Source organism: Gymnodraco acuticeps, unplaced genomic scaffold (genome assembly GCF_902827175.1).
Source record: "Gymnodraco acuticeps unplaced genomic scaffold, fGymAcu1.1, whole genome shotgun sequence".
NCBI classification, from domain to species: Eukaryota; Metazoa; Chordata; class Actinopteri; order Perciformes; family Bathydraconidae; genus Gymnodraco; species Gymnodraco acuticeps.
This window is the reverse complement of record NW_022990583.1, coordinates 2,179,228-2,205,600: the sequence shown is the minus strand read 5'-3', so window position 1 is coordinate 2,205,600 and position 26,373 is coordinate 2,179,228. Positions and strand designations below refer to the sequence as shown.

The 26,373-nt window shown below is 40.5% G+C and overlaps 3 protein-coding genes across 4 annotated transcripts; 2 read left to right on the top strand and 1 right to left on the bottom strand.

Annotated features, from left to right (window-relative positions):
- Positions 1 to 226: 226 nt before the first annotated feature.
- On the top strand, positions 227 to 3,624 carry LOC117553844 (chromobox protein homolog 3-like). 2 transcript variants are annotated; one of them, XM_034227917.1, is made up of 5 exons: positions 227 to 452; positions 838 to 978; positions 1,073 to 1,223; positions 1,620 to 1,780; positions 2,497 to 3,624. In XM_034227917.1, the coding sequence occupies exons 2-5, from the start codon at positions 839 to 841 to the stop codon at positions 2,615 to 2,617; spliced, it is 573 nt and encodes a 190-aa protein (XP_034083808.1). In that variant the 5' UTR covers positions 227 to 452; position 838; the 3' UTR covers positions 2,618 to 3,624. The 2 variants fall into 2 exon arrangements, with proteins under 2 accessions (XP_034083808.1, XP_034083809.1); XM_034227918.1 differs by lacking the exon at positions 227 to 452 and adding an exon at positions 470 to 724.
- A 260-nt stretch (positions 3,625 to 3,884) lies between these two features.
- On the top strand, positions 3,885 to 5,651 carry snx10b (sorting nexin 10b). The gene is made up of 6 exons (XM_034228283.1): positions 3,885 to 4,002; positions 4,206 to 4,292; positions 4,387 to 4,487; positions 4,593 to 4,694; positions 4,848 to 5,057; positions 5,322 to 5,651. Exons 1-6 carry the CDS (start codon positions 3,970 to 3,972, stop codon positions 5,440 to 5,442), a joined length of 654 nt encoding a protein of 217 aa, XP_034084174.1. The 5' UTR covers positions 3,885 to 3,969; the 3' UTR covers positions 5,443 to 5,651.
- A 9,835-nt stretch (positions 5,652 to 15,486) lies between these two features.
- On the bottom strand, positions 15,487 to 24,212 carry skap2 (src kinase associated phosphoprotein 2). Its single transcript, XM_034227933.1, has 13 exons — positions 23,973 to 24,212; positions 23,506 to 23,611; positions 23,389 to 23,414; positions 22,921 to 23,019; positions 22,068 to 22,148; positions 21,662 to 21,745; positions 21,390 to 21,514; positions 20,965 to 21,028; positions 20,739 to 20,837; positions 20,479 to 20,553; positions 19,174 to 19,286; positions 15,816 to 15,918; positions 15,487 to 15,699 (listed from the first exon to the last, which is right to left on the bottom strand). Exons 1-12 carry the CDS (start codon positions 24,010 to 24,012, stop codon positions 15,826 to 15,828), a joined length of 1,005 nt encoding a protein of 334 aa, XP_034083824.1. The 5' UTR covers positions 24,013 to 24,212; the 3' UTR covers positions 15,487 to 15,699; positions 15,816 to 15,825.
- Between the last annotated feature and the right edge of the window lie 2,161 nt (positions 24,213 to 26,373).

The following is a 26,373-nucleotide window of genomic DNA, read 5'->3' as shown; positions in this document are numbered from 1 at the left end:
AATATATAAACCTTGCTTCCACTGACAATGATCAAAAAGATAAAAGAAGGAAAACCATGGCACCACCAGTCTCTAATCCCAGTGAAACATGTCAGGTGCACTCAGCCCCCTGCCATACCCAGAGGACGCCCATGGGTGGCAGGGCTGTTCCGGACCACTGGACGGGGGACGGACTGCTATCTGATTGGTCGGCGGTGTGCGCGTCCCCTCCCGGTTTTCCTGGCATGACCTTTTCCCTTGGCAACCACTTCCTCCGAGCATCCACGGCCATCTTTAAATTTTAAGTCATTCATGAAAAGTTGTTTCGCTCATGTAAACACGCCGAGTGACACATTTGCGCACAAAGCAGCATCTCCGGCGCTGTGTGCATGTAGTTTCCAGCGACGTGCTCCGAACAGAGCCGAGCAGCACCGCAGCAGGCTGTCCGCAGAGAATAAGTAAACAGCGAAAGCGTACGTGCATATTGTTCAGCGTATTGTCTTGTGCATCTCTCAGGCACGTTTCCACATGTTCCCAGGCTGCTGTTCGCTTCTTCCTCCAACTAAAGTATCTGAATGAGCTATACACGTGTGTAGATATGAACGTGTTGCGTTTTGGGCTGAAGTAGTGTGTAATGCTACCGAAAGAAACAGCAGGTGGAGCGCTACAATAATAAGAGCATGGATCATTGTCTGAAGGGCACAGCTGTACTCACCACTGCCATGTAACCCAGCAACAGGGAGACGTGTGTTGATTCCTGACGTAACTTTGGGGTTTTAACAAAAACTCCACACTTTATATTTTGTTTTGCAAGTAACACACGCTGGTTGTAATATATTTTATTTGTATTCATGGCAGTATGAGAAAGAAGCAGACTGCCAAACAGAGGAAGACCGAGGAGACTCCAGTTGTGCAGGAGTTTGTGGTAGAACAAATAATTCTCCGCAGAATCTTTAACGGAAGAGTAGAGTACTTCCTGAAGTGGAAAGGTTTCACAGAGTGAGTGACGGATGCTTGCTTATATTATATTTGATATGTTTTTTTCTTTCTTTATAATATTAAAAATGTTCTCCTCACTTTGATGTTACTGCAGTGCAGACAACACATGGGAACCTGAGGACAATCTGGACTGTCCTGAACTCATCCAAGAGTTTCTGAGAAACACCCATTTTTTTAATGAGGAAGAGCAAAATGAGCAAGAGTTCATTCTCAAAGAAGAAATGACAGAGCAGGAGACGGAAATTGTGAGTGTGTGAACTAATATTTGTTCCATGTTATTCACAGAACTTCTGTATTTAAATCTGTAAAGGATATAAACAACATCATATAAGAATGCTTGTAGCATGTTAAACTCAGAAATGTAAAGCGTCTGTAGTTAAAAAACTTCTGACCATGTTTGACATATTTGTTCCTACTTTTTGAGTTTGAAGGTTGAATTTGAAACTAAATGGTGCGAAAAGTGGCTAATTTTGCAATGATCCTGGAAGTAAAAGTAGTAAAATGTTTTCTTCGCAATAGGCATGTAAAGTAAAGAAGAAGAAAAGGAGAAGCGGGCCGAACCACGCGGTTTCCTATGCGGATGCTGTCGTTGTGGTTAGTTCTAACTGCTGCAACTGTTGTTCTTGTCCTTCTCTTTGCAGTCATGTATGCAGTCTCTGCAGCAGGCTCACACTGTGCAGAGCAACAGCGAGCCAAATGATGATCAGTCAGACACCCCCACTAACCTCAGCACTCACCTCGAGCCTGAATGCATCATTGGTGCCGCGGACAGAAAGGGAGAGCTCATGTTCCTCGTCAAATGGTAACTCGATAGTTCCTCTAGTCATTGCGTAAATGCCATTGGGGCGGGTATCTGTTTGTGATGGTGAAAGTCAAATGAGTCAACGTTTAAACCTTCAATCGTGCGACACGGGTTCTACTAAAGAAAGTACGATGGAGAATCTAGTCAGGGGTTTTTCATCTTATTGTTGAAGAAAGACAATATTAACAATGACCACCTGGCAGAACACTATGCAGAGCCTGCCGCCATGATAAAGAAGCAGAAAAACCTTTCCAACAGCCCTTACATTTTTTTTAGATGTAAAGAATGCTTTAAGTTGGAGTGGAGGTTCTAGATTTTGGGAGCTTGATCTATCAGTATTATTATTTATGAGAACCTTTTAGAAAAAAACATTTAAAGTGCTCTGATGAGGCAAATACATGTGTATAAAACATAACAAATATATAAAATAAGTAAACGATACAAAAGGACAACAAATAAATTGACCTCAGAATTATTAAATATCTAATGTGAATCAAATACCTTTACTGAAATACAGTGCTAATAGCCCTTCTGGCCCTTATTGTCATTAGATGTTTCAAAATTACAGAACTGACTGTACCCCTAAAAAAAGATCACTCACCTAAGCCTCTCTTTTTGCAATACCCTTTTCCAAACTGGTAGGAGTGTGTGCGGAAACATTTAAAGTAAAGGGCCACCGTCCTAATGGTCTCCTCCTCTGTTTTGTTTCCCGACAGGAAGAACTCTGACGACGTGGCCCTGCTGCCGGCTCGTGAAGCCAGCACCAGGTGTCCCCAGGTGGTCATCGACTTCTACGAGCAGAAGCTGACCTGGCACTGCGGGGACGAGGAGCAGTGAAGTGTGTCGAACTGATAAGCAGCTGTGCTCTCACCTGAAGCTTAGTTTAACCTTCCTAACCATCAAGTGTCCTCCTTCAGCTGACATTCAGAGTGTGAAATTACACTGCAGGTAGATTTTCAGATTCTGGCAGGTGCAAGATCCTCAGCAGGGATGGATTCTCAGTCCTGTGGTGCTCAACGAGGTCTCTGTGCCTTTGTGAGGAGACTTAAACTAACCTTTGTGTGAAGAAGCTGATTTAAAGTCAGACTAACCTGTAGCAGCTTTGTCTCGCTTAAGCAGACACAATCACTGTGGACATGTGTAGTTTTTACTGTTATATAGTGACCTAGTATTAAAAGTTGTGTTTAGCTATGTCTTGGTTTTTATCTGTGTGCTTTATATTTTTTTAATAGCGAAACTGTAGGCAGAGTGAACTAACTCGTAGCTTTTAGTTAAAGCTCAAGACTGTAGACCTGTTTTTTGAACGTGTATTGTCTGAAGTGTTTATAGCCACAACTCTAACTGTGTTTCTGTATGACCCTTGTGTTTGATGTCAAACATTTAAAAAATGTTCCCCACAATAAATGTCCCTGTATTTCCAATCAGCTGCTAAGAACCAAATATTTTCATCTCTGCATTGAATTATAACAAGAATATAATTAGCTTTTTAAAAAACTAAATTATTACAAAGTGAAGTACTGGCAGAATTACTCAGAGTAATATTTCTAAAGTGAATTTTTGAGAAACAATAACTTTTGTGCACCTATGATGGCTAATGAGATTGTTAAGTGTAACACTTTAGAAACGAGCCTGTAAAACTACACGGGTCATTCTCTTCCAGTGACCTTACAGGTCTGTGGGTATGTTACTGTTCCTGCTTATGGCAGTGTCCTGACTCAACATATCTCCCATGACTGTTATCAGCTGAACCTTAAACCTCCTAAAACACACATGCTACTGAATTATTGACTAACTGTTGACCATGGATCTGTGAAGTCTGTGAATAAAGGAAACTTTTTTGTGAAGCTTTTCTCTTCCAATTTTTGTTACTGTAACAATCACATTCTAAATCACATGGAAGAAGCATCAACTGTTCAGAAATATCAATTAAAAACAGTATCTAAAGGCATAGAATGGGCTTTGACTGTTTCTAAATGACAATCAATAAGCAATATACCTGATAAAACCTGTTAACTGAGACTTTTGTTGATTTGACCTGACAGTTATGAGGAGGAGCTTTTCTCAGTCTTGTGACTTTATTTTGAAACCTTTGCACTTGGACAATACAAGTTGGAAATAAAAGGATCTAGCAACATGCCAGCACATCATTATCAGGCTTTATGTTAAATTAAAACAAGAATATCTTGATTATGAGTGAAGAAAATGATAACGCTGAGGATCAGGTAGGTTTAAAGTTTAATAGTTTATTTTAAAACTGAAAACACTGAAATGTTTTTTTGGTACTGAGCAACAAAGGATATTTGGTGGGAATTTCCTATCCTGAATCTTGTCATGTTGGTTATTGCACTTCCTCTACCAGCAAATAAAACACTTCCCTTTTTCTCAAAGCATTCATTCCAGTATCTCTCCTTCTTTCTCCATGCAGCAGGTGATCAGTGTCTGGGTGCGGGACCCGAGGATACAAAAGAACGACTTTTGGCATGCCTACATAGACTATGAAATTTGCTTACATGTAAGTAAAATGAAAAAAATATGTTGTTTTTTACTTTTATAGTCCAGTATTGGAGCTTTAATGCCATGTGTGTCACACTTGTGTCCTGTTTTAGTCCAACAGCGTGCACTTCACTAAGAAGATCTCAATTGTGAGACGCAGGTACAGTGAGTTTGTATGGCTGAGGCAGAAGCTACAAGCAAATTCACAGCTAATGTAAGTTAATGACAATTTGAAAACAAATACTTTAAGTGTTTTTGTTAAAGTAAACTGCACTATGGTTGCTATCATTTAAAAAAGGTCTATACGTGTCTTTTGCAGGCTAAAGCTACCAGAGCTTCCCCCAAAGAATCCCTTCTTCAGTCTGAACAATGCCCAACAGATCACTGAGCGGATGAAAGGACTCCAGAAGTTTTTGGAACAGTAAGAATGATCTCTCAGATCAATAAACATATGAACTTAAAACAGTACAACACAAACAAAACTGGTAAATCAGTTTCCACAAACACCAGGCCATGTGACTGCCGTTCTCACATAAACAAGCAACACAATAAACGTATTATCCTTGTTTTCCAGGGCAGTCCAGAGCCCTGTGCTGCTGTCCGACAGCTGCTTGCATCTTTTCCTGCAGTCACAGCTCAGCACTTCAAAGATGGAGGCCTGTGCTACTGGAAGGACCCGCTACACTGTGGCCCAGGCAGTTCAGTGCTCTGGCCTGAGGCGTTTCCACTCTGAAGAGGATCTGACCAAGAACCTCAGCACGTCCTGTGACTCTGACTCAGACAGGTATTTTAAAGCCACAGTCAATTTCCACTCCAAAAGTGTGACTTCTTCCTGAAAAACACATCAGTTGAGCTACAGTAACCGCCTATTACTTTTAATGGTAGAGTTTATTTTGTATGTATGAGCATTTAAGCTAAATATGATTTTAAGTATACACTCACTGATGTATTTTTCCAAGAGATAATATAAGAAGTGTTTCTGCCTTATTCCCTAAATTAAACACTTAAATGAACTTTCCATCTTCCATACTTGTATTTCTCATTCCAGTCAAGGTCCAAAGCTTCAGATTAAGGCTTTGGCAATAAACAAAGCAGCGAGTACACCTTCACTTAATCTCATGGGAACCAGCCAGGAGGGGATCCTCAGCTGCTTGTGTGGTTCTACATGAAAACAGCCTCATCATATCATCTCAAGTGCAAATGTTTAGACCTTTCAAGAAGAGATGTTCCTGTAACCCAAGCAAAAATGCACTGCTCCTAATATATTTCACTTAAAAAAACAACATTGTGTTCTCATTGGGGCATTTAAGTTTGATGTATCATGTACGGTTAATAGTAATACAAATGTAACAATTATTAATAAAATGTTGGCTTTCAATGTTTTCTGTCTGCACATCTATAAAGTTGTAGCAACAATTTGCCTGAAGATGGCAGTGTTGTTACATTAATATGTTATATAGTTGCTTAGACAATGCACTGTCCATATTTACTTTTCATTCTTAAGGGTTGAGTTTGCCACATGTGCAAAAAACAATAATGTCTCTTTATGTGGCTGAACTTTCCCCTGCTAATAAACTGTAAGGTGTTGGAAGCTTGTCGTGTAGCCGCTGCAGTGCTAAGCTGTATGATGTATAATAAGGTCTCTGCAGAGTTTTCAGACAGCCCCCCTGTCAGGTGTAGCGCTGGTAGGGGGTCCTGGGGGATCCCAATGGACTCGCTCCTGTCTGAGAGGGCCACCAGGTAGACGGGCTGCATTGCTCCCTGCTGAACAAAACGCCAGCTGCACTGACAAGTCACCTTTTCTACCTGTCTGTCTTTCTCTCTCTCTCTCTCTCTCTCTGGCTTTGTAGTTTTATGAGCGGTTCACTACAGTCACATACCTCTGTGCATGTGCCTGCATGCTGAACATAACATGCATGTGCTTCCACAGTGAGCAGCACCATGCTTATGCAGAGGTAATGACCACTAAACAGAGAGATGGCAGGCTGACATATCGGCACAGCTAATGAGATTAGCTTTGTCTCTCTGCAGCAGTCGTGATATTCATTATACATTCAGAGCAGACAATGGGCTAGTGTTGTAGAGAACAGAGAGGCACCTCAGATCTGCTCTGAGCAGCAGGACAGTTTAGACAGTAGGAAAGCCCACTAACTCAATTTGGGGTGCGTGTGTGGGAGGGGGGGTGGGGTGTCTTCCCTGAAGATGTGTGGGTGGTGTATATGTGTTACTGCGCATCCACATATGCAATATGTGGGGCAGCATTACCCTGCAGCTTCGAACACACATGCTGCAGATGTTTGCTTTGGCTAGATATTCAAAAAGGCATTCATGTCCACCTAAAGTGTTAAAGTAAGTGCGTTTTTTTTTTACACAAGTGTGCACAGGCTATACTGCCTTACCACTCAGTCTATCAGTGCATTTATTCTACAATCAGTAATGTTTCCATTAATTAATTATTAGGCTCTTATGCTAACTTTGCTTCCTTCCTTTACGTCCTTTCACATTGTATTATACTGACTATACTGTATTTCCAATGTATTTAATTGACCTCAGGAAAAGCAGTGGTAATCAGAAAAAAATTGTTTAGCCTTAATTTAAAAAAACTCATGGTTGGGACTTCAGATGTTGTGGTAGTTCATTCCAGATTTGCAGAGCACATCTGAAAGTTGCTTCTGCATGTCTGGTTCTGACTGAGGACAGTGAGTAGGCCTGCCCCAGATGATCCAATAGCTCGTTAAAGCAGCATATTTGAAATGTTTTCTGGCCCAGACACATACATTCAAAGTAAATAAACATCCTAAAGACTAGATTTGGTTACTGGTCAAAATTCTCCTGACCTCAGTATTTTTTTTAATCTTTATTTGAATCTATGCAAATGTATGTGGTTGTATCTGTTAGGTAAATCACACTTTCCCCACAAGGTTTAGCCCATGCTAACAGGACTCTGTAACAGAAAGGCTTTATTTGTGACTCACAGCACCGTGAATTGAAACATTTACCCTGCTGGTGTGAGTCTGAGCTGTCCAGGACTATTGACTTCTCTTTAATGGTCTGTGACTCCGGTCCACTGGCCGTTAACCTTGAGCCAATGTAGCCTAGCCTGTCAGTACGGCTCTGCAGCCATGACAACACTGACACATTTAAACCCATCAGATCGATTGGCTAACAGCTCCCTGCTCCATGTTGCGTGACCCTGAAGGGGTAAAATGGCGTAAAAACATAGGGAGCGAATAAAATCCCTCCTCTCAGGCTCGGTCTTTAGCTGGACATAATCACAACCGTTCAGAAAACTACAAGATCAAAATCATGTTTTAATTATTTTTACAAATGCTTTAGCTCATTTTAATCTAATTAGTATGCTTATTGTTTGATACATAAAACAGTAGAAGATAAGATAAGGGGAAATGGCCCCTCGGGGAGGAGCCCATCTGCCTCTGAACAAGTCAGCATGCCTTTCTGCAGCGACAGCTCGAATATACCTCACCTGATGTCAGTGGTCTCATGCTTTACTTACATTTCCCTCTGTCATGTAATTAAAACGGAATCCCCAAGAGCCCAAATTCCTTTTTCAACAGTTTTACATTTAAAGAAATAACAAATTTTCAAACTCGAAATGCAACAATGTGAAACCACAATCAGGGTTCGTTTACTGAGCTGACTGCACAGAGCCAAAAAGAAATGGAAGTATTGAGGGAGATCCGCTCCAGCGGATGCAAATTACAGATAAATCAGAGACTGCTCATGCATTTTAAGTGCCACATTATACAGAATCCATTAGTAGCAATAGGAGTTCAGCGCCACTTGAGATATTAAATCTCTTTGCCTGCAACTCAGTCAAATCCGGACGAGTCAATATCAGAGAAGCCCAGCTGCACTGCCAATAGATACGGGAAGAGACCGACAGGAAGGATGCCAGAGTTACACACCAACAACAGTTCTAATGGCACTGGCTGGTGATATGTGTAGCTTTTTATACAGCAAGACAATACCATGAGCCAAGGTAAAGAGCAAAGGATATGTTGGTCTTGGGTTAATTGAATTGTTAATAACAAGCGCCTCATCTCCGCAATTGTTCAAGGTCTCCCACATTTTATGCCAAAACTAAGCGCTGATTTACTGAGGGCCATTAAAAGATTCAACAACCTGACAGTCAAACAATGATTTTTTTAGATGTTACATCTGTCCTTGTAGCTGTGTGTGTGTGTGTGTGTGTGTGTGTGTGTGTGTGTGCGCTCACAACCAACCCATCCTAACACCTCTCTCAATCTGGAGGAAAAAGGCTTTTTCTCAAGGCTGAAACATTTTTCATTGTCAGTCTATTGTCACAGATGGAAATGAGCTCACTTAAGAGCTATCCATCATTTATCAAACCCAACAGCCCCGGTACCTTTTCCTCAATTCAGCACGGTTTATACCTGCTATTTCCCCTCCACATGCTGTCGCCTTTTGGTGCACGGCTGTAGCAATTACTGGGAACGGGCGAGTGTACTGTACCGAAGCGAGCAACAGCTTCTCGTCTCCTGGAATCAGGACTGATAAGCGTGAAACCGAGCTCCTCTGCCTTCAACACATGAGCCTGGGGGAGAACGAGGAAATTGAGATCACTGCTTCATAATTTCCTGAAATAATATGGTGTGTAAAATCAGACAAGTTTCCAGTTGCAGAAAGATGGGCCTTGAGTAAGCAAATCATGTCTGTCTGTATATGCATTCACAAACATTCTGTGTTCAAATAGATATCTTCATATGCATACTGTACACGCAGGGCCCTAAAGGTTACAAATGAGCTCATACAAAAGTGAAAGAACTCGTAAAAATGTGGGTATTGTAAGACACCTTTAGTGTCTATGATGTATTTTGCTCATCCTTATGATTGTGTGTCTTTGCACATGGGAACAGCCCCTCTGTGTGTCACAAGATCATGTGTGACTAACAAGCCGTCCAGACTACAGTCGTGTTTGAGATGAGGAGTCAGGTAGAGGTGGAGCTCTTTGGTCAGTGACAGTAAAGACGCAATGGTGGCAGTGAGACGAGAATAGGCGGATGAAGAAACAAAGAGTGAAAAAATAGAGGGGTAGAGGGCACCGTCTCTTGAGGCCTCTGTGCTTCGCTGCCAGTGTGTGTAAATCAGCAGGCAGCTCACGGCTGCAATGAGGTAGAAAATAAAAAAAACATTAAAATGTCCAAGTGAAATAGGAGGCAAGGAGAAATCTTTTATGATGAGCCTAAATTCTCCTTACTCTGCAGTAGATTCACCGGCCGGCTCAGCTTGTCTTCTCCAGACACCGTCCATCATCACTGTCTGCATAAAGCCACAAATTACTCAAATTACCCCACCTGCTATTCATGTAATACATATGTAATGAGTAGGCCTACCCTTTATTCACATGATTATCATTCATGATATGTTAATAGGGCCCATGTCAAATTCATTAATATGCACATGAAATTATGTGGACTGTCTGAAGTTCTGCAGATGTAGTTTTACACATAAAGTACAAGGCAGAGGTTTATCAACATGTTTAAACTTGTTGTCTTAAACATTTTGAATCAATTGAGCAGAAGTTCATTCTTGACAAAAACAATGTTAACTCCATAGGTTTCTTACCAACTTTGAAACAACTTCCAAGGTCTTCGTCAGCAAATATGGTTTGTGAGTTCCTTAAATTCAAAACTCAACACCATAGTTACGTCTCTTTGTTCATTAATCTTTGTTTTACATAGCCTACACTGCATAGGTTCAATGTAGCCGCTGCTAATTGCCAATCATCTCCATCAAACGCCCAGCAGAGATTCCTACACGCTTTTTCCACAACAAACAGTAACATCATGAGCGATGAGTTGTGTTGTTTAGCCTACCGTGTTTCACATGTTGTGGCAGTTTGGGTCCAGTCCAGTCTGCTGGCATTAGTGATTAGTCACCCATAGTATTTACAGGTAACAAAATAATTTAAAATGCGAATGACCCACCTGGGACGCCATTTTAATTAGCGGACGAGTCAAGGCGTCAAAATAAGACCTCAAGGCTTCAAAATAAGAGCACATGAAGTAGAAAGGAAAACGTGTAGCCTATTTGTCAACTAAGCTGAGACATAAACCGAAAATGTATGGAATGTGTTATCAGTTATACAAAGGAGAATGATTCATACAATCAAATGTATCCAATTCCTTTACATCTTCTGACTCTTAGCCATTAAGATTTAGCATTAGCTCATAGTTATTTACATCAGTGGTTCCCAACCTTTTTTGTCTGGTGTACCCATTGAGCTGGTCTCCATTCAAGTACCCCCTCACTCAACTAGTGATGATTCACCTTCCTTTTTTCTTGTATAAATCCCTTTGTAATCATATGTAACCCAACTGCTCCTTAGATGAAAATCCCTTGCGTAACTCACCCTTATTATGCATTTTAACTTGACATTTACACTTACAATAATAAATAATTATACAATAATGAAAATATTAATATTAAGACTCACTTCTAGCAGTTTCAACATATTTTGTTAAGACTAGAGCTTTTAATGATACACTTGAGCTTGCTTGTCTTTCATAAGCATTGATAGCTGGGGGCAGGACACCAGAATTATGAAAATTGATTTTAAATGTTTTTTGTATGGAAATGTATTGCAATCCGTAATCTTTCTACGTACCCCCTGCAACCCCTCAGGTACCCCTAGGGGTCCCCGTGCCCTCGGTTGGGAACCACTGATTTACATGTCCACAAGAGGTTTCCATGTTTTATTGAATAGATTTATTGCAGCTTTTTGACAATGGGTGATCAAAACAATACATTATTTATATGTCAATATGTTTTATAAAAAATATATTTAGATACATTCTGAATAAACATTTCAACTGCAAAATACATATTAGTTTTAAAAAAAATAGCGTGCTGCGGTAACTGTTTTTTTACCATGCTATGTTTTGGTCGTATGCAATTGTTGAAGGTCAGTCAGGAGCAACTGCCAACACTATTACAAGGATAGCTATCAACACGTAGGCCTACAGCACATTTTTAAAGTAACATGAGAGAAGATCCAGCAGGCCAAGAGGCCAAACCCTCTCTCAAAGAACTGTGAGTGCATCAATCAAAACTGCAACATGATTTACAGCATGTGAAGGGAAACATTCATGACCAAAACTGACAAACTACACTGACACTGAAGCAGAACAGTGGAAAGTTCAAACTTACCACAAGGAACATTTAATATAAATACTATATCAGTAGTTGACAAATACTTATGCTTGGCATCCAACAACAAACAAAGCAGAGGTGGCTTGGACTTGTTTAAATCTCTCATGAGCAGCAGCCAGGAGTTTAGAACAGGTATCTCCCATTGTACCATTGTACCAATACCTCCAACCCTGAAATAATGTTTTGGTGGGACATCAGAAATTGTGTGAGTTATTTTTATTTCAAACATGTTGCAAAGTGTTATAGTGATGTACTGCACTATTGATCTCCTTACACAATTGTCTTAATGCCTTTTTAAAGCCTGACGTACATTGTAGAGAAATATTAATCGACACTTTTTGCCTAAAACTGTCCAATTGGAGAATTTGGATGCTTTAAAACTCAGCTTGAATGACTTGTGTGTAACTATTTCTTATAAACTCCTCAGGTGATTAAAAAAAACAAACAGCTGTTATACTGAGCATGTTACCTTAGTGCCCTCAATGGTGACCCTGAATCAGTTTTGTTATTCTGTCCACCTCAAGACCATGGTCACTCTGTAAAGACCATCAGCTCCTGGCGGACCCCGGGCACTAAATAAGCTCAGGTCAGCTTGGCTGGCCCTGTGTTCAGATACATACCACAGATGACATTAAGTGGGAGTGATGGCAGCAATCTCCTATCCAGTGACTCTGTTTGCTCAGCAAGCTCCTGTAACTCAACTCTCAAATGTGTGCTTCCTATGTCATGGGGCTGTATTACAAAAAAACTGCTAAATTAAGAGCTGACATTCAGATTCGACCTCATCCTGAATGTGGGATACAATCATTTAACTCTGAGGGTGGCAAGAGTGAAGTTTCAGTTTACACAAGATTGACAGTTGTGAGGTATAAGAATGTTACAGGAACAGTGTGGAGACGGCTGCAATTACAGTTGATACATCTCTGACCCGTCCTGATTGCAAACTATCCTCCCAGACCATCCAGGGTCATTACTCACCTCACTAACTAGTAGAGTAAATCAGTAGCAGAGCACTGAACTGATATTATGGCACAGCCAGAGAGTAAACAGGACCAGAGTACAGAGGCTGGAGCCTTATAAATAATCTGCGAGTAGATAGAGCAGGAGCGAGGCGTGGGAGATGTTTATTGCAGGTGGACAAACAACTGCCACTTTGATAGTGAGTGATTTATCCTGAATGACATGTCAGCACATAGCTCTACTCTGCCTGTGACAGCCTGGACTGCCAATCACACATCCTGGGACAAGAGACCTGTTTGTAACAATTGTGCATACATTGAGTGAGAGAAATGACAAGCACCTTCATCAGTGGAAAGTATAATCTGTGACATGATGGTGATCAAGGTAGCATCTTCTTCTGGGATGATGGGGATGTTTTAAAGGCCAGAAACGACACTGTCAGGCAGTGGAGCCACCAGCACCTGAGACATAAAAGTCTTCCCTCGACATCACTGTCTGCAGCTCGCAGAAGGCAATTAACAAGAAGGAAAAACAGACACTGAAAACGTGTGAGAGAGATGGGTGTGGTGCTTGTAATAAATGGCCTGTCTAGACCCATATTTACTGGCCTGCCACTAACCCTGGCTTCCAGCTCAAAATATTACACATTATATATTGAAAAATCACTGAAAGGCACAAAAATCGAAGCCTCAAACTCCAGAAATATGAATTTCAGGGCAGCCTGTCATAAATGTTCGTTAGCTTTCACTTTAAATACCCAATGTCTTATTCTCACAATGTCATAAACTAGCTGAGGAAACCTTAATTTGTCAGTTGCCATGAGTTATGCTAACAGAAACTGACCTCAATTAAGAGTGACTTGCATTTAAAAAGTGTCTATTTCAGATTTTAAGATTTAGACCGGTTGGGAGAGGCTTTAATGGAATGCTGACAGAGGGCAAGTTGGAGAGGTAATACATTTCCTGTAAAATGCCAGTGGTTACCACATAAATAAGGCAGTGTTATTCCTGACAGAAACTCTCTATGAAGCTGTGGTGATCTACGGCTGAATGACCCGGTTAAAGAGCAGCAGAAACAGCTGACAGCTTGATCAAGATTACCTCTCTAAAGTGGTATAGATCAAGTCTTTAGCCGTCCCACCAGCCCCAGGGGTTAAGGTACACAATGGTGATGGTACACGATAATACTTAACAAGGAGGAACAGCTATCAATGACAATATTATATTGTCCCTCCCGAGAGTTATTTACCCAGAAGTTATGCAGTATGTTTGTTATTTGAAGTATATTACACTTGGCTGTGTGAAAATTGAACACCATAAGCTCTAAATTGTCAGTACAAAATGGATTCTGTCCTGAAGGGAGATTTGTTTTATATTTCCATCACCTTTCTCAGCAAATCTGAATTTTATTTATTATTACTCAGCAGCTCAATCTATATATATTTGACCGGTAAAAGTGTATCTTTATGGCTGCAAGTATTAATTAGTGATATTCTGGTATCATTAGTGTAATTTAGTGCCTACTAGATTAATGGCCCGGTGGCATTTATCTATGAAACATTATATCTTGATGTTAAATTGCAATAAAAGAACCTGTATATTCCGAAGATATGGCTGTCCAAATCTAACGGAGGGGGAAGGGGGTGTAGTTGACATCCATTAAGGAAATCCTTTATTGGCACATAAAAATGAGAGGCAATATTTAGCCTTACTTGCCTTTGGCAACCTAACCCATAGCCTAACATTAAAAAGAAGACTCTTAGCTGGAAAGCTACGTCAGCCATAAAGAAATATTTGTGTGAAATCCACAACTTAACATTAGCACCAAAACATGTGTCATGTGTTACATAATCTGCCTTAATGATGGAATTGCAGACACCATCAGTAATGGCATTTGGTGATCACTGGATTTCACATCGTTTCACCACATTCCTTTCTTCCCCTAAAACAAAGCATTTTCTCCCCATATCCAATGTAGCATATTCAATAACTAATTATGGTAATTCATTACAGCTCCAATTAGCAGAGAGGCTTTATCGCTGCACTGTACCATAAAGAGCAGGATTTATGTTGGCTTTGAATGTCACCCAGAGGACAGGCGACTAGCTCATCACTCAACAGCAACAAAACAGAGACAGGAGCAAGAGAAAGAATAGAGGGAAGAAGCAGAGAAAGATGCAGTGAGTTATTGGTTAATGAGCACATTTTCCTTCACATTTATCTTAACCTTGAGAAAACCTTGACAAGGCCCCTTTTGTCTGCAGAAAACCAAAGTTGGAACAGGTTACCCTGATAAATAAAATTGTAGTACAACTTTGGTATTTCAGTAAGGAGGCCGTAAAAAAATGTACAGTATGTATGTAACCTCGGTGGGATATGCCAATAGCTACCACCACGCCTGCTGTCAAACAGCCCCTCAGAGGGTGATAAGCGCCCTGCTCTCTGTGTGGCTGTCTTATTAGTGCACATCAGCCGTTTCACTCGGGCACGCAGCACAGCCAACCATCTGCCGCGCTGTGATCCTCTGCCCAGCAAAGTCTCTCAGGTGTCATAAGGAAACAGCATCCCTTTGAAGCTTGGAACAAAAGTGCTGACCAAATGAATACATCTAATATTTAAAAATATATCATTTTTATTTAAAGGGGTTGTGTAAACAAATTTGGTGTATACAGAAGATTTCATATTGACTTTGGCCTGATATCATAACAGTAGGTAAACAATTTGATTAAGTATGCTTAACTATTATTGATACATGTTCTTTTTTCCATGTCTATGCATGTTTATTCCCTCAAGAATGTACTGCATAACTTTATTTATTTTAAGGTATTTATGTTTAAAACATTTTCCTCTTGCATCTTGTCCTGTCATATTTCAGTATGCAAATATCATATACAAAATTGTGTCCCACTGCAATAAAAAAAAACTAGCATGTGGTATTTCTGCCTTGAGCACCTCTGTTACAGATGTAGAAATGTGTGACCTCTGAAGAGACTCTATTGCCACCTTGTGGCTTAAGTCCAAGGAATACAAATAACTAAAATAATGCTCTGACACAACAGATATGTTTGAACGTTTATTAATCAAGCCATTTGCAAAGAAAAACACTGACAAAAGTAAATTATGAAATGGTATGGGAAAACGGTTTTGAGGATGGGAAATAAATACAAAAAAGAAGTGCAGAAACTGTAGAAAAATACTCTTTAACATGTATTTCAGTCAGATGAATATGTATGTTATCCAATCATCAATCAGTTGGAGTGGATATGGAAGATCCTGTAAGTGACACAATGTACCAGTTACAATAAAACGGATTATCACAGTTATATATTTCTTTAAATAACTAAAGGTGTAAGATATTTCACTGCCATCTTGAGGTCTGAACAACTTACATGGGTGTGTTTATATACCGTAAAGCTCCATCAGGTAATCTTTGGGAACGATTCCTATAGATCCGTTCTTTTCTCCGACCCACCAACCACAGCTCTGGTACTCCTGAAAACAAAGTGGAGAAAACACTAATTTCCTCTTGTCTCTATAGACAACACTGAGCAGCAAACACTTGTTCTAAAAATAAATAGCACTATCAATGATCACACCACAGGCTGAGGTTTTTCTTAAAATTAAAAATATGATCTGATGGTAAAACTCTAGAGTTACAGAAACCAGCGGTCTTGCTTTGGAGACTTTGAGACTGACTGTATGTCTAACAGAAGTCAGAAGTATAATGGCACCCTGGTGGCACAGGTTAAGGCTGCCCACTGTGACTGACAACATCCCGGGTTTGTTACAGGTCACGGACTCTTGTTTCCTATCATTCCCTATCATCTTGATACCATCGTAATACAAACACAACCTGTTAAATTCACACAGTTTCTTCCCTTTCACTCCTACATCCCAACAACAACTTTAAATCTCCTGTTCGCTTTCCTGCCTCTATACTTGCTGTTGGTTTCAAAACCGCACACACATCCCTGCTCCTGCACACAAAAACCTCAGTGTGTGTAGAGCACATCACATATAAATCTGTCACAGCATGACAAGTAATAGCTCCAAATGGCTGTCAGCATGCTGAGATGTGAGGGGGACACTGGGAGGAGAGATCTGAGACAAGAGGAGAATACCCCTCTCCCTCTCTGGCCAAGAGACTGACCTCACATCAAAGTCCTCCAGGACATGAATCAACTCTGGAGATCACGTTCTGACAAGGCTGAAGGAAAAGGAACCTGTGAATGTTCAAAATCTATGCCAAAACTCAGGGACGAGGAGGGACCACATCTGTGTCCAGTTATTCCCCAGAGAGAGTAATAAATGTAAGTGATCTTATGGTAGTAGAAGAAGATTACGATAACAATAGTGATGGCTAGGATTGACTGTCGTCTGGTGATGGGTCATTCATCACGTCAGATAAAAAAGTACTGTCCATGTCAAATATTTATACACAGGACTGGAATATAATAAAAAGTAATAAGTACATCTTAATGATTAGCAGAAAATTGAAAAGGAAACAAACTTTTAAAAAATAACTAATGTGTCAGATTATTAAAACAACACTTCACACATCCCTGAGGGATAATATGGCAGCTTGACATGAAGTGTGTAGTGCAAGACTGAGTGTGTGAGTGTGCACGTTATGACTTCCTGCAGCCGGCCTTTGAAAAACACCAACACCTCATTGTGTAGTTCTGGCTGACAAATAAGACATGCTTGAGTGAGTGCGGGGTAAAAACATGAGAACACATATCAGAGCTGTGGAAGACTAATGATACCACACACTGTGACAACACATACATTATTAACACACAACTGGATAATACTTATGTCCCATAATATTATTACCTCTACCTAATGAAACGCTCCACAGCTGATCCATCAGTTTGCAAACGTTTTTAATGTGATGAAGTGAAAACATCATGGGCACACGGACCACAGCAGCAACATGTTTGGACAGTGTTTACTTTTATCCACCCATCCAGCCACTTAAGTTAAGTGAGATGTTACATCTCCCGATTAGTTTTATGTGCTGTGACTTAAGGGGGGGGGGGGGGGGGGGGGGGGGGGGGGGGGGGGCGAGGGGGTGGTGCAGCATATCCGGACAACACACTCTCCTTCACTCCCGGTCAAGCCCTATAATCAACACCCAGGTCCTGACTGGGGGGTCTCGCAGCTGTAACACTACAGCTATTTCTGGTCTGTGGAATGGGGGAGGGACACAGGGAAGAGGGAGAAAGGAGAATGAGGAAGGAGGGAGCGACTGGGGGAGTCGACTGTCCCTTCAGCTGCAGCTGGCTGCTGCAGTCCAGACAGGTTTTATGGTCATTGCCCTCACAGCAGGCCACAACCCCCAACACCAAGGTTTCAGCTAATGGCACTCCCAGTCTGAGTGAAAGGGCAACTTGATTCTTGGTCCTTTTCCACATGAAGAAGGAGTCGTAAACAGGCATTTGGCCAGTGAGCATTGATGGTGTCTGTCTGCTTTGTGCATTTGTTTCCTTCCATTAGTGTGGAATCAATTAATCAATTAGCTGGTCCACAGAAGATTAACTATTTTGAGAATCAAGTCAACTATCAAATAAAATGTTTGAACATATGCATAACTTTTTTTTTCAATTGTATCTTTTACTGTTGGTCAGACTAACATAAATTAAAGAAGTCCTTTAAGGCTCTGGCTATTGGTATTTTACACTATATTCTGAAATTAAAGACGCCCTATACTCTTAACTAAAAAGCAATGTAATTATCAGTGTAAATTATAAATAAAGCTTTTTTTAAATAATGTTCGAAATTCATCATTCACTTCGTGTTTTTAAGTCTTCATTGCTTTTAGGTGCCACTAGATGGCAGACTTGAATCTGGAAAAGGACCAGGCCGGTTGACACAGTATGTCTCAGTTGACTTCATGCTCCTGAACCCAAACAGCCAGTGCATATTTCCCACTCTTTTTTCTTTCTTTTTTACACAAACTACAGTGTCGACATGCATCTTTAAAGTAAAATAAACCTTGACTTATATGTAGGATAATGTTCAAAAACAAGCTTGTTGAATGTTTCACATCTAAATCCACAATTCATATGAACCAGTTAAGCACAAAAGGGCTCCTGTTTAGTTACATAATGAAGGTAAAGAACGGCCCCTCAGTTCTCAATACCTGGCACTCATGCCATATAGCCGACAAGCCTCGGAAATTGTGCGTCCACTACACGTCCTCACCTGCTCTGAAACAGAGTGGTGGACTGAGCCTGGGTTTCCTGAGAACACACATTCCTATTTGGCGAGGTGAGAGAGACGTCTGAGAGGTGTGTGGGCTGAGGGCTGCTCACCACCTGGACTGGCAGCAGCGGCAGCGTGCTGAAACAGTCCAGATGGAAGTGATGGAATGGCGCTGTGTGCCAGCTAAGTCCAGTCTCCGCCAGCAGCACTAAAACAGTTTCCGTTGTGACACAACTAATCCCCATCACAGCGACAGAGAGAGAGAACCAAGCTAAGTCTGCCCCTTACCATCAGCCGTGCACCCCCAGGCGGAGGGCCAGGTGCTGCCAGTAAAGGATGTGAACAGTCGGTTCCTCTCAGGGCCTAGAAACAACTCACTTTAGGTGGTCTGAGACCAGCAGAACCACCCTGTCTACAGACCGTACATCTCTGGCATTTCAGTTGGGTTTGAGCTCATCCCGGCTTCATTATCCAAAAAAGAAAACTCCCAGGGAAAAATCAATATTTAACATCTGACAAGCAGGGTTCCCCTAACCATACCTTGCTGAGGATGTAGATGGCATCTCCACGCTTGAAGGTTAACTCATCCGGTTGGTCCCCTGAACAGTCCCATAAGCCCTGGTAGAAGTTGGGGTAGTCTGTGCTCTTATCAACTGGATGGAAAGGGAGAGAGGTGATAACAGTTTTATTTTCTTTAGCGATGAAGACATTAAGTGTACAGGTAGGACACAGCAGTGATTGTCTGTATGCAGAAGGACCAACAGGAGGCAGTGGAGAGCCTTAAACAGAACTGGAGGAAGAGCCAAGTTCATACTATATGCTCAATTTGAGTATTTATGTTAATGCTGGCAAAGTAACATAGTGAAAATATTTTTCAAACAGTCTGCATGCAGACTATAAAAACACAGATTTTTAAACGTGCTGTTGTTGGTCACCATTCTCACTCAATTCATTGCACAACAGAAATTAAAGGAGTAGCTCACCACTGAAAAAAAAGGTTAAAACTGCATCAACCTGCAGGGGCTGCTAATGAAAATTAGCCTGTTTGCCTAAAACTGTCACTACACAAAAGGCTTGAGTGCTCATGTTAATTAGGACCATTGACCCTTCTTAAAAAAATATAATAATGATACATTCTCAGTTTTATGTCATTTTAAACCAATCCTTTGTAGAGAAAGCTATTATAGTCAAAATAAACAAATCAATCTCAATATGCTTTTTTTTGTAAAACAAGAGTTGGTTTGCCTTTAGACAGTGTGCATTGCATAATTTATTGTTTTTATAAAATGGTACAAGTATGGTAATTGTTGTTTTATTGATTGCAAAACATGTTAACTAAATATCACATTATAGAATGCTGTATAACAATAGTTAGTAGTATTACTAAGCTAGTTTCTTGGCAGTTAATATTTACCGCTCAGCTTATCTATTGATCTAAAGTGGGACCACATCCTGTTTGTAGGACCCTCAGTGTGTGATCATGTTGTGGGAGCTGTTGTAATGTTTACATAGAAACATTTGAAAGTTAGGCTGCTATTTTTGCAATTGCAGAACTTCAATGCATCACTTATTGTAAAAGGGAAGTTGGCTAACATGGCCAAAAGTTATTTCCAGCATTGTGTTAACTTTCAGTGGTGCATGTTCACAGAAACTTCCTCTCTAAATGTCACTTCTTTTTAGCTGTAGCTTAGAAGGTTGATTTTCAACTATATGTGGCTGAATGTTATTTATTGACCACAGTCTCATCCTATCTTGTCTTTATATGTACATAGGGATTGATACTACACTTTTAAACACAAATCAAATATACCACTCATTTGTTCATTCCTAAAAATGTTTTTCTACCTGCAGCAGGAGGAGATGGTTTACTGGCTGGCTCAACCTTTGGAGGAGGCTTTGCTGGAGTGGGCAAGTCATCCTCTGGTGAAACAGACAATAAATGGATAGACGAGTGTGCTATGACTTATGATTCTCTGACTAATTAGTAGGCAGAGAAATATGGATTGTTAGAAAATAAACCCTTATTATCAAGGAGATGCATGTCATTTGATGATTTTGTGAGGGACAACAGATATCATCACAGTGACACAGTGTGTAGATCAGACCTGGGAGCTCTTCATAGATGTCTTCGTCAATCGGCTCAGACGCAGGTATATCAACATCATCGTACAGTTCCTCATCATCATCTTCTTCTTGGATGATTCCTGTCAGGGGAACAGTTTGACTAATGCGTACACAAATATTTTTGAGATTACTGACCAGAAACAAATTGAGTTTCCGACATTATAAAGCATACTCCTGATCATTCTTTATGAATTAAACAGTTCAAACCTTTCAAAACAAAGTCTATCTGTTTCACCCATTCCTCCGCCTCTCTCACGGATGACGCACAAAACTGTCAGGAAAAAAAGAAATGAAAACTGCAGTCAGTTCAATATCCAGTTGTACATATATTAATTAACATAAGCAAATAATACTGCATTTATGCATAGCAAAATGTTCCGTATGGAAGAGCCTGAATGTTAGAAACACTCATTTAGACTTTTTAAATATGCGTGTCAGGTTGAGCCATTGCAAAGGCAGCAGTGTAAAATGAATGAATAGGTTTTTTTAAATAACGGCTTAATGAAGTGCATGTAAACACATGCCTTGCCAAATTTTAAACATGGCACATCTGAAGTACAGATTTGTTATTCAATTAGTTTGTGCACTTAGAAACAGCAGTGACTCAAATCATCACCAAGAGACAAGAGCACCTGATAGACTCGCTTGTCTGGAGCCGTGATTTCAAAGCAGCAGTCTTTCTTTGAGTCTTTCCGTAAGGTGCTGTTCATTTTGACAGTGTATCCATCGATACTGAACTCTCCCTTCTGCTGCTTGTCTGGTTACAGGAAATTAAAAACATCATTATTAATAGTTTAGATGCAACAACTGCAAAGTCACTGTCAAATGCAGAATGCTAAATATCCAACCGCTTTTAATTTTCTCAAACAGTTTCATAATTAAAAGGAATTAAAAATGTAAGAACCTTTCTCACTGCCATAATAATAGAAGGTATGCTGGCTTAGAGCGCACCATCTCTTCTGCCACTCGGTGCCGAAAAAGCTGTGATCTGTGGAGAGAAAACCAACACAAATCATAACCTAGAAGAGGTAGATCATTCTCTGGTGTAATTAGAGCTCTGTTTTGCAAAACAATGTGAAAATGCCAATGGAATCTTTGGTTTACTATCATACAATACCTTACATTTAGGAGGAGGTATCATTATTTTGTCTTAATAAATGGCTGGCTTATATTAAATGGATGCTTTGCCGGAAGGAGGACATGTAGGTTAAAACATATCAATACATTTCTGAGGAGCTTGGCAATTAAAGTGTGCAAAACGCTCTCATTAAAAAAAAGGGTAACACGTATCTCATCATCAGAACACCCACCCTTTCTGCGCTTCTCAAGGTATCCCGCTTTAAAGACATACGTCAGGTCCTGAGCCGCCACAGGTGGGGACTGCTGGGCACCTGGAGAACAGTTGAGGAAACCCATCATGTTTTTAATGATGTATAAGTGAAAATGACATTATGTTTTCAAAATGTTAATTATAAACAGATTGATTTCTGACTAACTTCATGTTCTTCAAGTATGTGGTTTATTTGTTTGACTGATGTGAAAATAAGTAGCAGAATCTATGGAGGCTCTACTATGCAAGGTTTTGCTTCTCACTGGAGGCGATTCCCCTTGCAGCGTGCAACTTCAATGCAAATGTTCAACTGCTGTGTCAAAGTTGCTTTGTGTGAAAGAGCAGCCATAAAACTGGCATCTGTTTGCAGCCCATAAATCCCAGACCCCTAATGGCCATTATCACAAGGATATCCCTGATACTCTATTTATAAAAATAAATACAACATATTGCATCGGTTGCCCCAATGGAGCGTACAGGGTTAACTGGGCTACTGTACATGGAGACATGTTTTTTCTCAAACTACAGCAATGGCAGTAATGTTCTGTCCCAAGACTGGCTGGGAGCAATAAAGCGTGCTCTAGCTTTCAAAGGGGTGGGGTGAAAGAGGTGGTGGGAGTAGCACTAGTGCCCCCAAATTGCTTCCCAAGTATGTTGCCAAGTTACAGTTGGAATGTCTCCCTCATTGTGCCACTCAAAGTCACTTTTCCAAGGAGCAGACACCGAGATTTGTATATGTTCATGCCAAGGTGCAATTTTCAATACTTTAATCTACCACTTGTTAGCAGTTAGCAAGTCAACGTTTGGACATCTGCTAAGTGTTTGTGGCTTACCTTCGCCAGCGTCTTCATCCTTGTCTGTGCGCTCTGACTGCTGCGAGCCTCCATCGTTGTTGCTGTCAACTTCCTCCTCGTCATCCTCCTCATCTCCACCTAGAAGAACAAACAGAAACTGTTAATGGTGCCTGTTATATTGTATCCCAATGGCTCCCAACCTGTTGTGCATATCCATGACATTTATTAATTGTATTTGAAGAGGGATATTCCCTTTTGTGGCTGTTTGGAGAAGGTTTAAAAGCACAAAACAGTTTTTTGAAAAAAAGAAAATAATAGAGGACATTTTTGGTGTATCAGGAGGTATTTATTTATTCAAAGTTGTTGATCATATTTTTTAAGATAAGATAATACATTTCAATGGGTTTATCCTGATATTAGTGACCCCTCAGATTCATGCCTTATGTGCTTAAAACACAAGGTTGGGAGCCACTGGTACATTTAATAAAGTGTAAGACAAGCACTCACTTCTGTCCTTGAAATAGTGTGGGAAACTGTTGAAGAGAAAGGGATTAAATGTTAAAAACGTTCACATTTTCCATTAAAATTATTTGTACCTCAATTCTGATCTGCAGAAAGACATACCCCAATTTGAGCTCTTGAATCCGTCTGATGAAGGCATCCCTCTTCTCTTTTGCCTTCTTGCTGAGATTTTCCCCTTTTAATCCATCAGAGATGAAATATTCTAGGTCTAAAAAAAATAAATCAGATTACACATTCATACAATCTGGTTCCACTGTTTTGGCAGACAAAAACCAGGTCTTCTACTGGAAAACATATACTTTTCAAAAGCACAACAACACGGTGTGCAGCTTCGAAGTCAAACTGCTCATTGTTTGATACTGATCAGCACGGATGAAATAGCACCACCGTGGTGTGTTGACATGATGCAGCTAGACTAAAGTCCACCTGACTGAAAGCGTTGTTATGAGTGTGTGCTTCCTCTTTCACAAAACGGTCCCTTAAAAGCTGGACGTGGTGACAAAAGCACAAAATAAACACGGAAAACCACCCATTGTGTGCAGATATGCGGTAACTTATAAAGATTTTACCTGAGATGAGCGTCGTTAGCTCCTCGGGAATCGCACGCATTGTATTGAGAGTTTGTTCCTTGCAGCGGTGACCGTCCGGCTGGGAGACTTCACACACGGAAGCAGCAATGAGTTGAAGGACACGGAAGTTACAGTTCTAATTATTATCTGACCACATAGTTCCGCTGTAGAAAACCCCCTCTGAAACCTGCCTGTTGTTCAACATCCACACTGACGTTTATTGGTCTATCAGCCTTTGTGTGTATTTTTGACTGCTCCTGATGACGTGGAGTCGATGCTTTAATGGAGCAATGGGTCTTTACAGACCTATAAAGTCAGCGGATAACACATGATCATATTTTTTGATTGATTCCAGATAATATTTCTCTGGCACTTAAGTCTGTGACTGACTCACTGGACACATTGGCGGTGTCTCTTTTTTACAATGATGCAAGCACTTTGGGCTTATGAATATGTCAACATTGTAAATCCAAATAGGGCTCATTAATAGTTGAGGAGGCCATTATATAAAACTGTTCTGCAGGTTTAGGAGCCAGTTTTTTAAAAATATTTGAGCAACAGATGTTTGAGAGAGCCCATTTAACTTTTGCACAGTTTTTTCCTAGATCACATTCAGAATATTAATCACATTAGGGAGACATTAATTCGTTTTGTAGTGGACAATCAAAGACTAACACAATGTTCCTTTCTAATGCAATCAAACAAGTCCTGGCAAAAGTAGACAACAAAAAGCTCACCTTATACACCAAGTCAACCCTGTGCCTCGTGGTGTATTCAGTGAAAGCAGCTGGGTGTCATATTGTTTATAAAGGTGTCAGTCATTCATTAGTCATTTTTTGACAGTGAGAATCACCCAATCCAGGTTTAAAGGCTCAGCCTTTGAACTGAATAGCCTGTTGTTGTGGAGAAATGAAACAGAGATGTCAGTGCAGCTCTGGAGGGGCTGAAGAGCTTCAGCTCGTGCTTTAGCTGCAGGTGCTGCACGTTGTTTGTCAGTGCTGTCAGGCCAACCAGTCCCACATCCAAATGACTCTCCTCCAGTTTTAACTCAGCAGCTTTAGAGAGACTTTAACACCCACACACACTCTGGTTAAGTTCGTAGAGCCTATTGCTCTGTCCTTTTTTCTTCACCAATGTGTTTTGGACCCAGTAACACTCTCTATGTTGTTTTCTTTATTGACAGTGATAAGAGTTTTTTACACTTTTGCTTTATGTATTTTTTAAGTTTTACAATATTGTTGATGTTGATTCATTCTGAGAAAATTTGAACCAGCTCTATAGATCTTTGGTTTATTGTCATGTGATTTACAATCACAAATGTCTTAATCCAAACACAAACTTTATATAATATCCTTCATGGTAGTATTGTTTTGCATTTTCTGATGTCATTTCCTGTTCAGAACCGAGTAACCAAGACCTTCTTTATGAGCCACAAACCCTCTGAGGTCATTCAAAACCTGACCCCCTCCTGACCTGGCAGTAGTTCCTCTCTGCTTGGAGAGGAGAGGAGAGCCAGCTTGACCTTTGACCCGTGTGTGTGCATGTGTGGAGGGAGGGATCTGCTGGCACAGGCTTGTATCTAGTTTCCCATAACGCTTCATCTACTTTTCTACCATGCTTGAACTCCTTCCTGTGGTTGGTTCCTCAGATTGTATGATTCTTAACATGTTGGTAATTTACTACTTGACCAATCTGCTCCAAATTACCATCATATACCCATAACAAATAAAGAAAATTATATATTCAAATTCATGAATGTGAATGTTGGGGTGGTCATGGTGAAACCTGTAAAGGGGGGCAAAGCTATGCATTATATGTTTTATTTTTATGCTCATAAAGAGAAACAAAGCATGCAAAGGTATACATTGCCGGACCTTTTTTCAAATAATAAATATCAGGAGATACTTGTGGTCAGTCCAGCAGACACTGACTTGATGACACAGAGTGCTCTGACTAAAAATTAGCTCAGTGGCCTCAGCACCAAAGCAAATCTGACCACCTGGGCTTAATCTTTTCAAATTACCATAGCCATCGCTTAATATGGCATCTCAGTAAGAATTGAAGCACCCCACCTTTTTTTAGTATTGCTAGCTGTGAGGCTGAGAGCAGCACGATGAGTGCAGAGATACCGAGGCTGTAAATTAAATCACGCTGCCTGCAGACTCTGGTCAGAATAATTGATCAGTGGGATTGTTAATCTTTTTATTCCAGGAAAAATCTGTGGCTTTATCGATCATTTCCCCTTAACGTTTAATAACAGCTTCCTGATTAGAAACAGCGACCAGGCTGTGACATCGTGGCTTCTGTGCGCTTTAACGAGCCGAGGCTAACCAGTCGGTGTGAAAAAACTAATTTAGCCGTAAACAGGGACGAAATCCGTTTGGTTCAGATTAACATACAT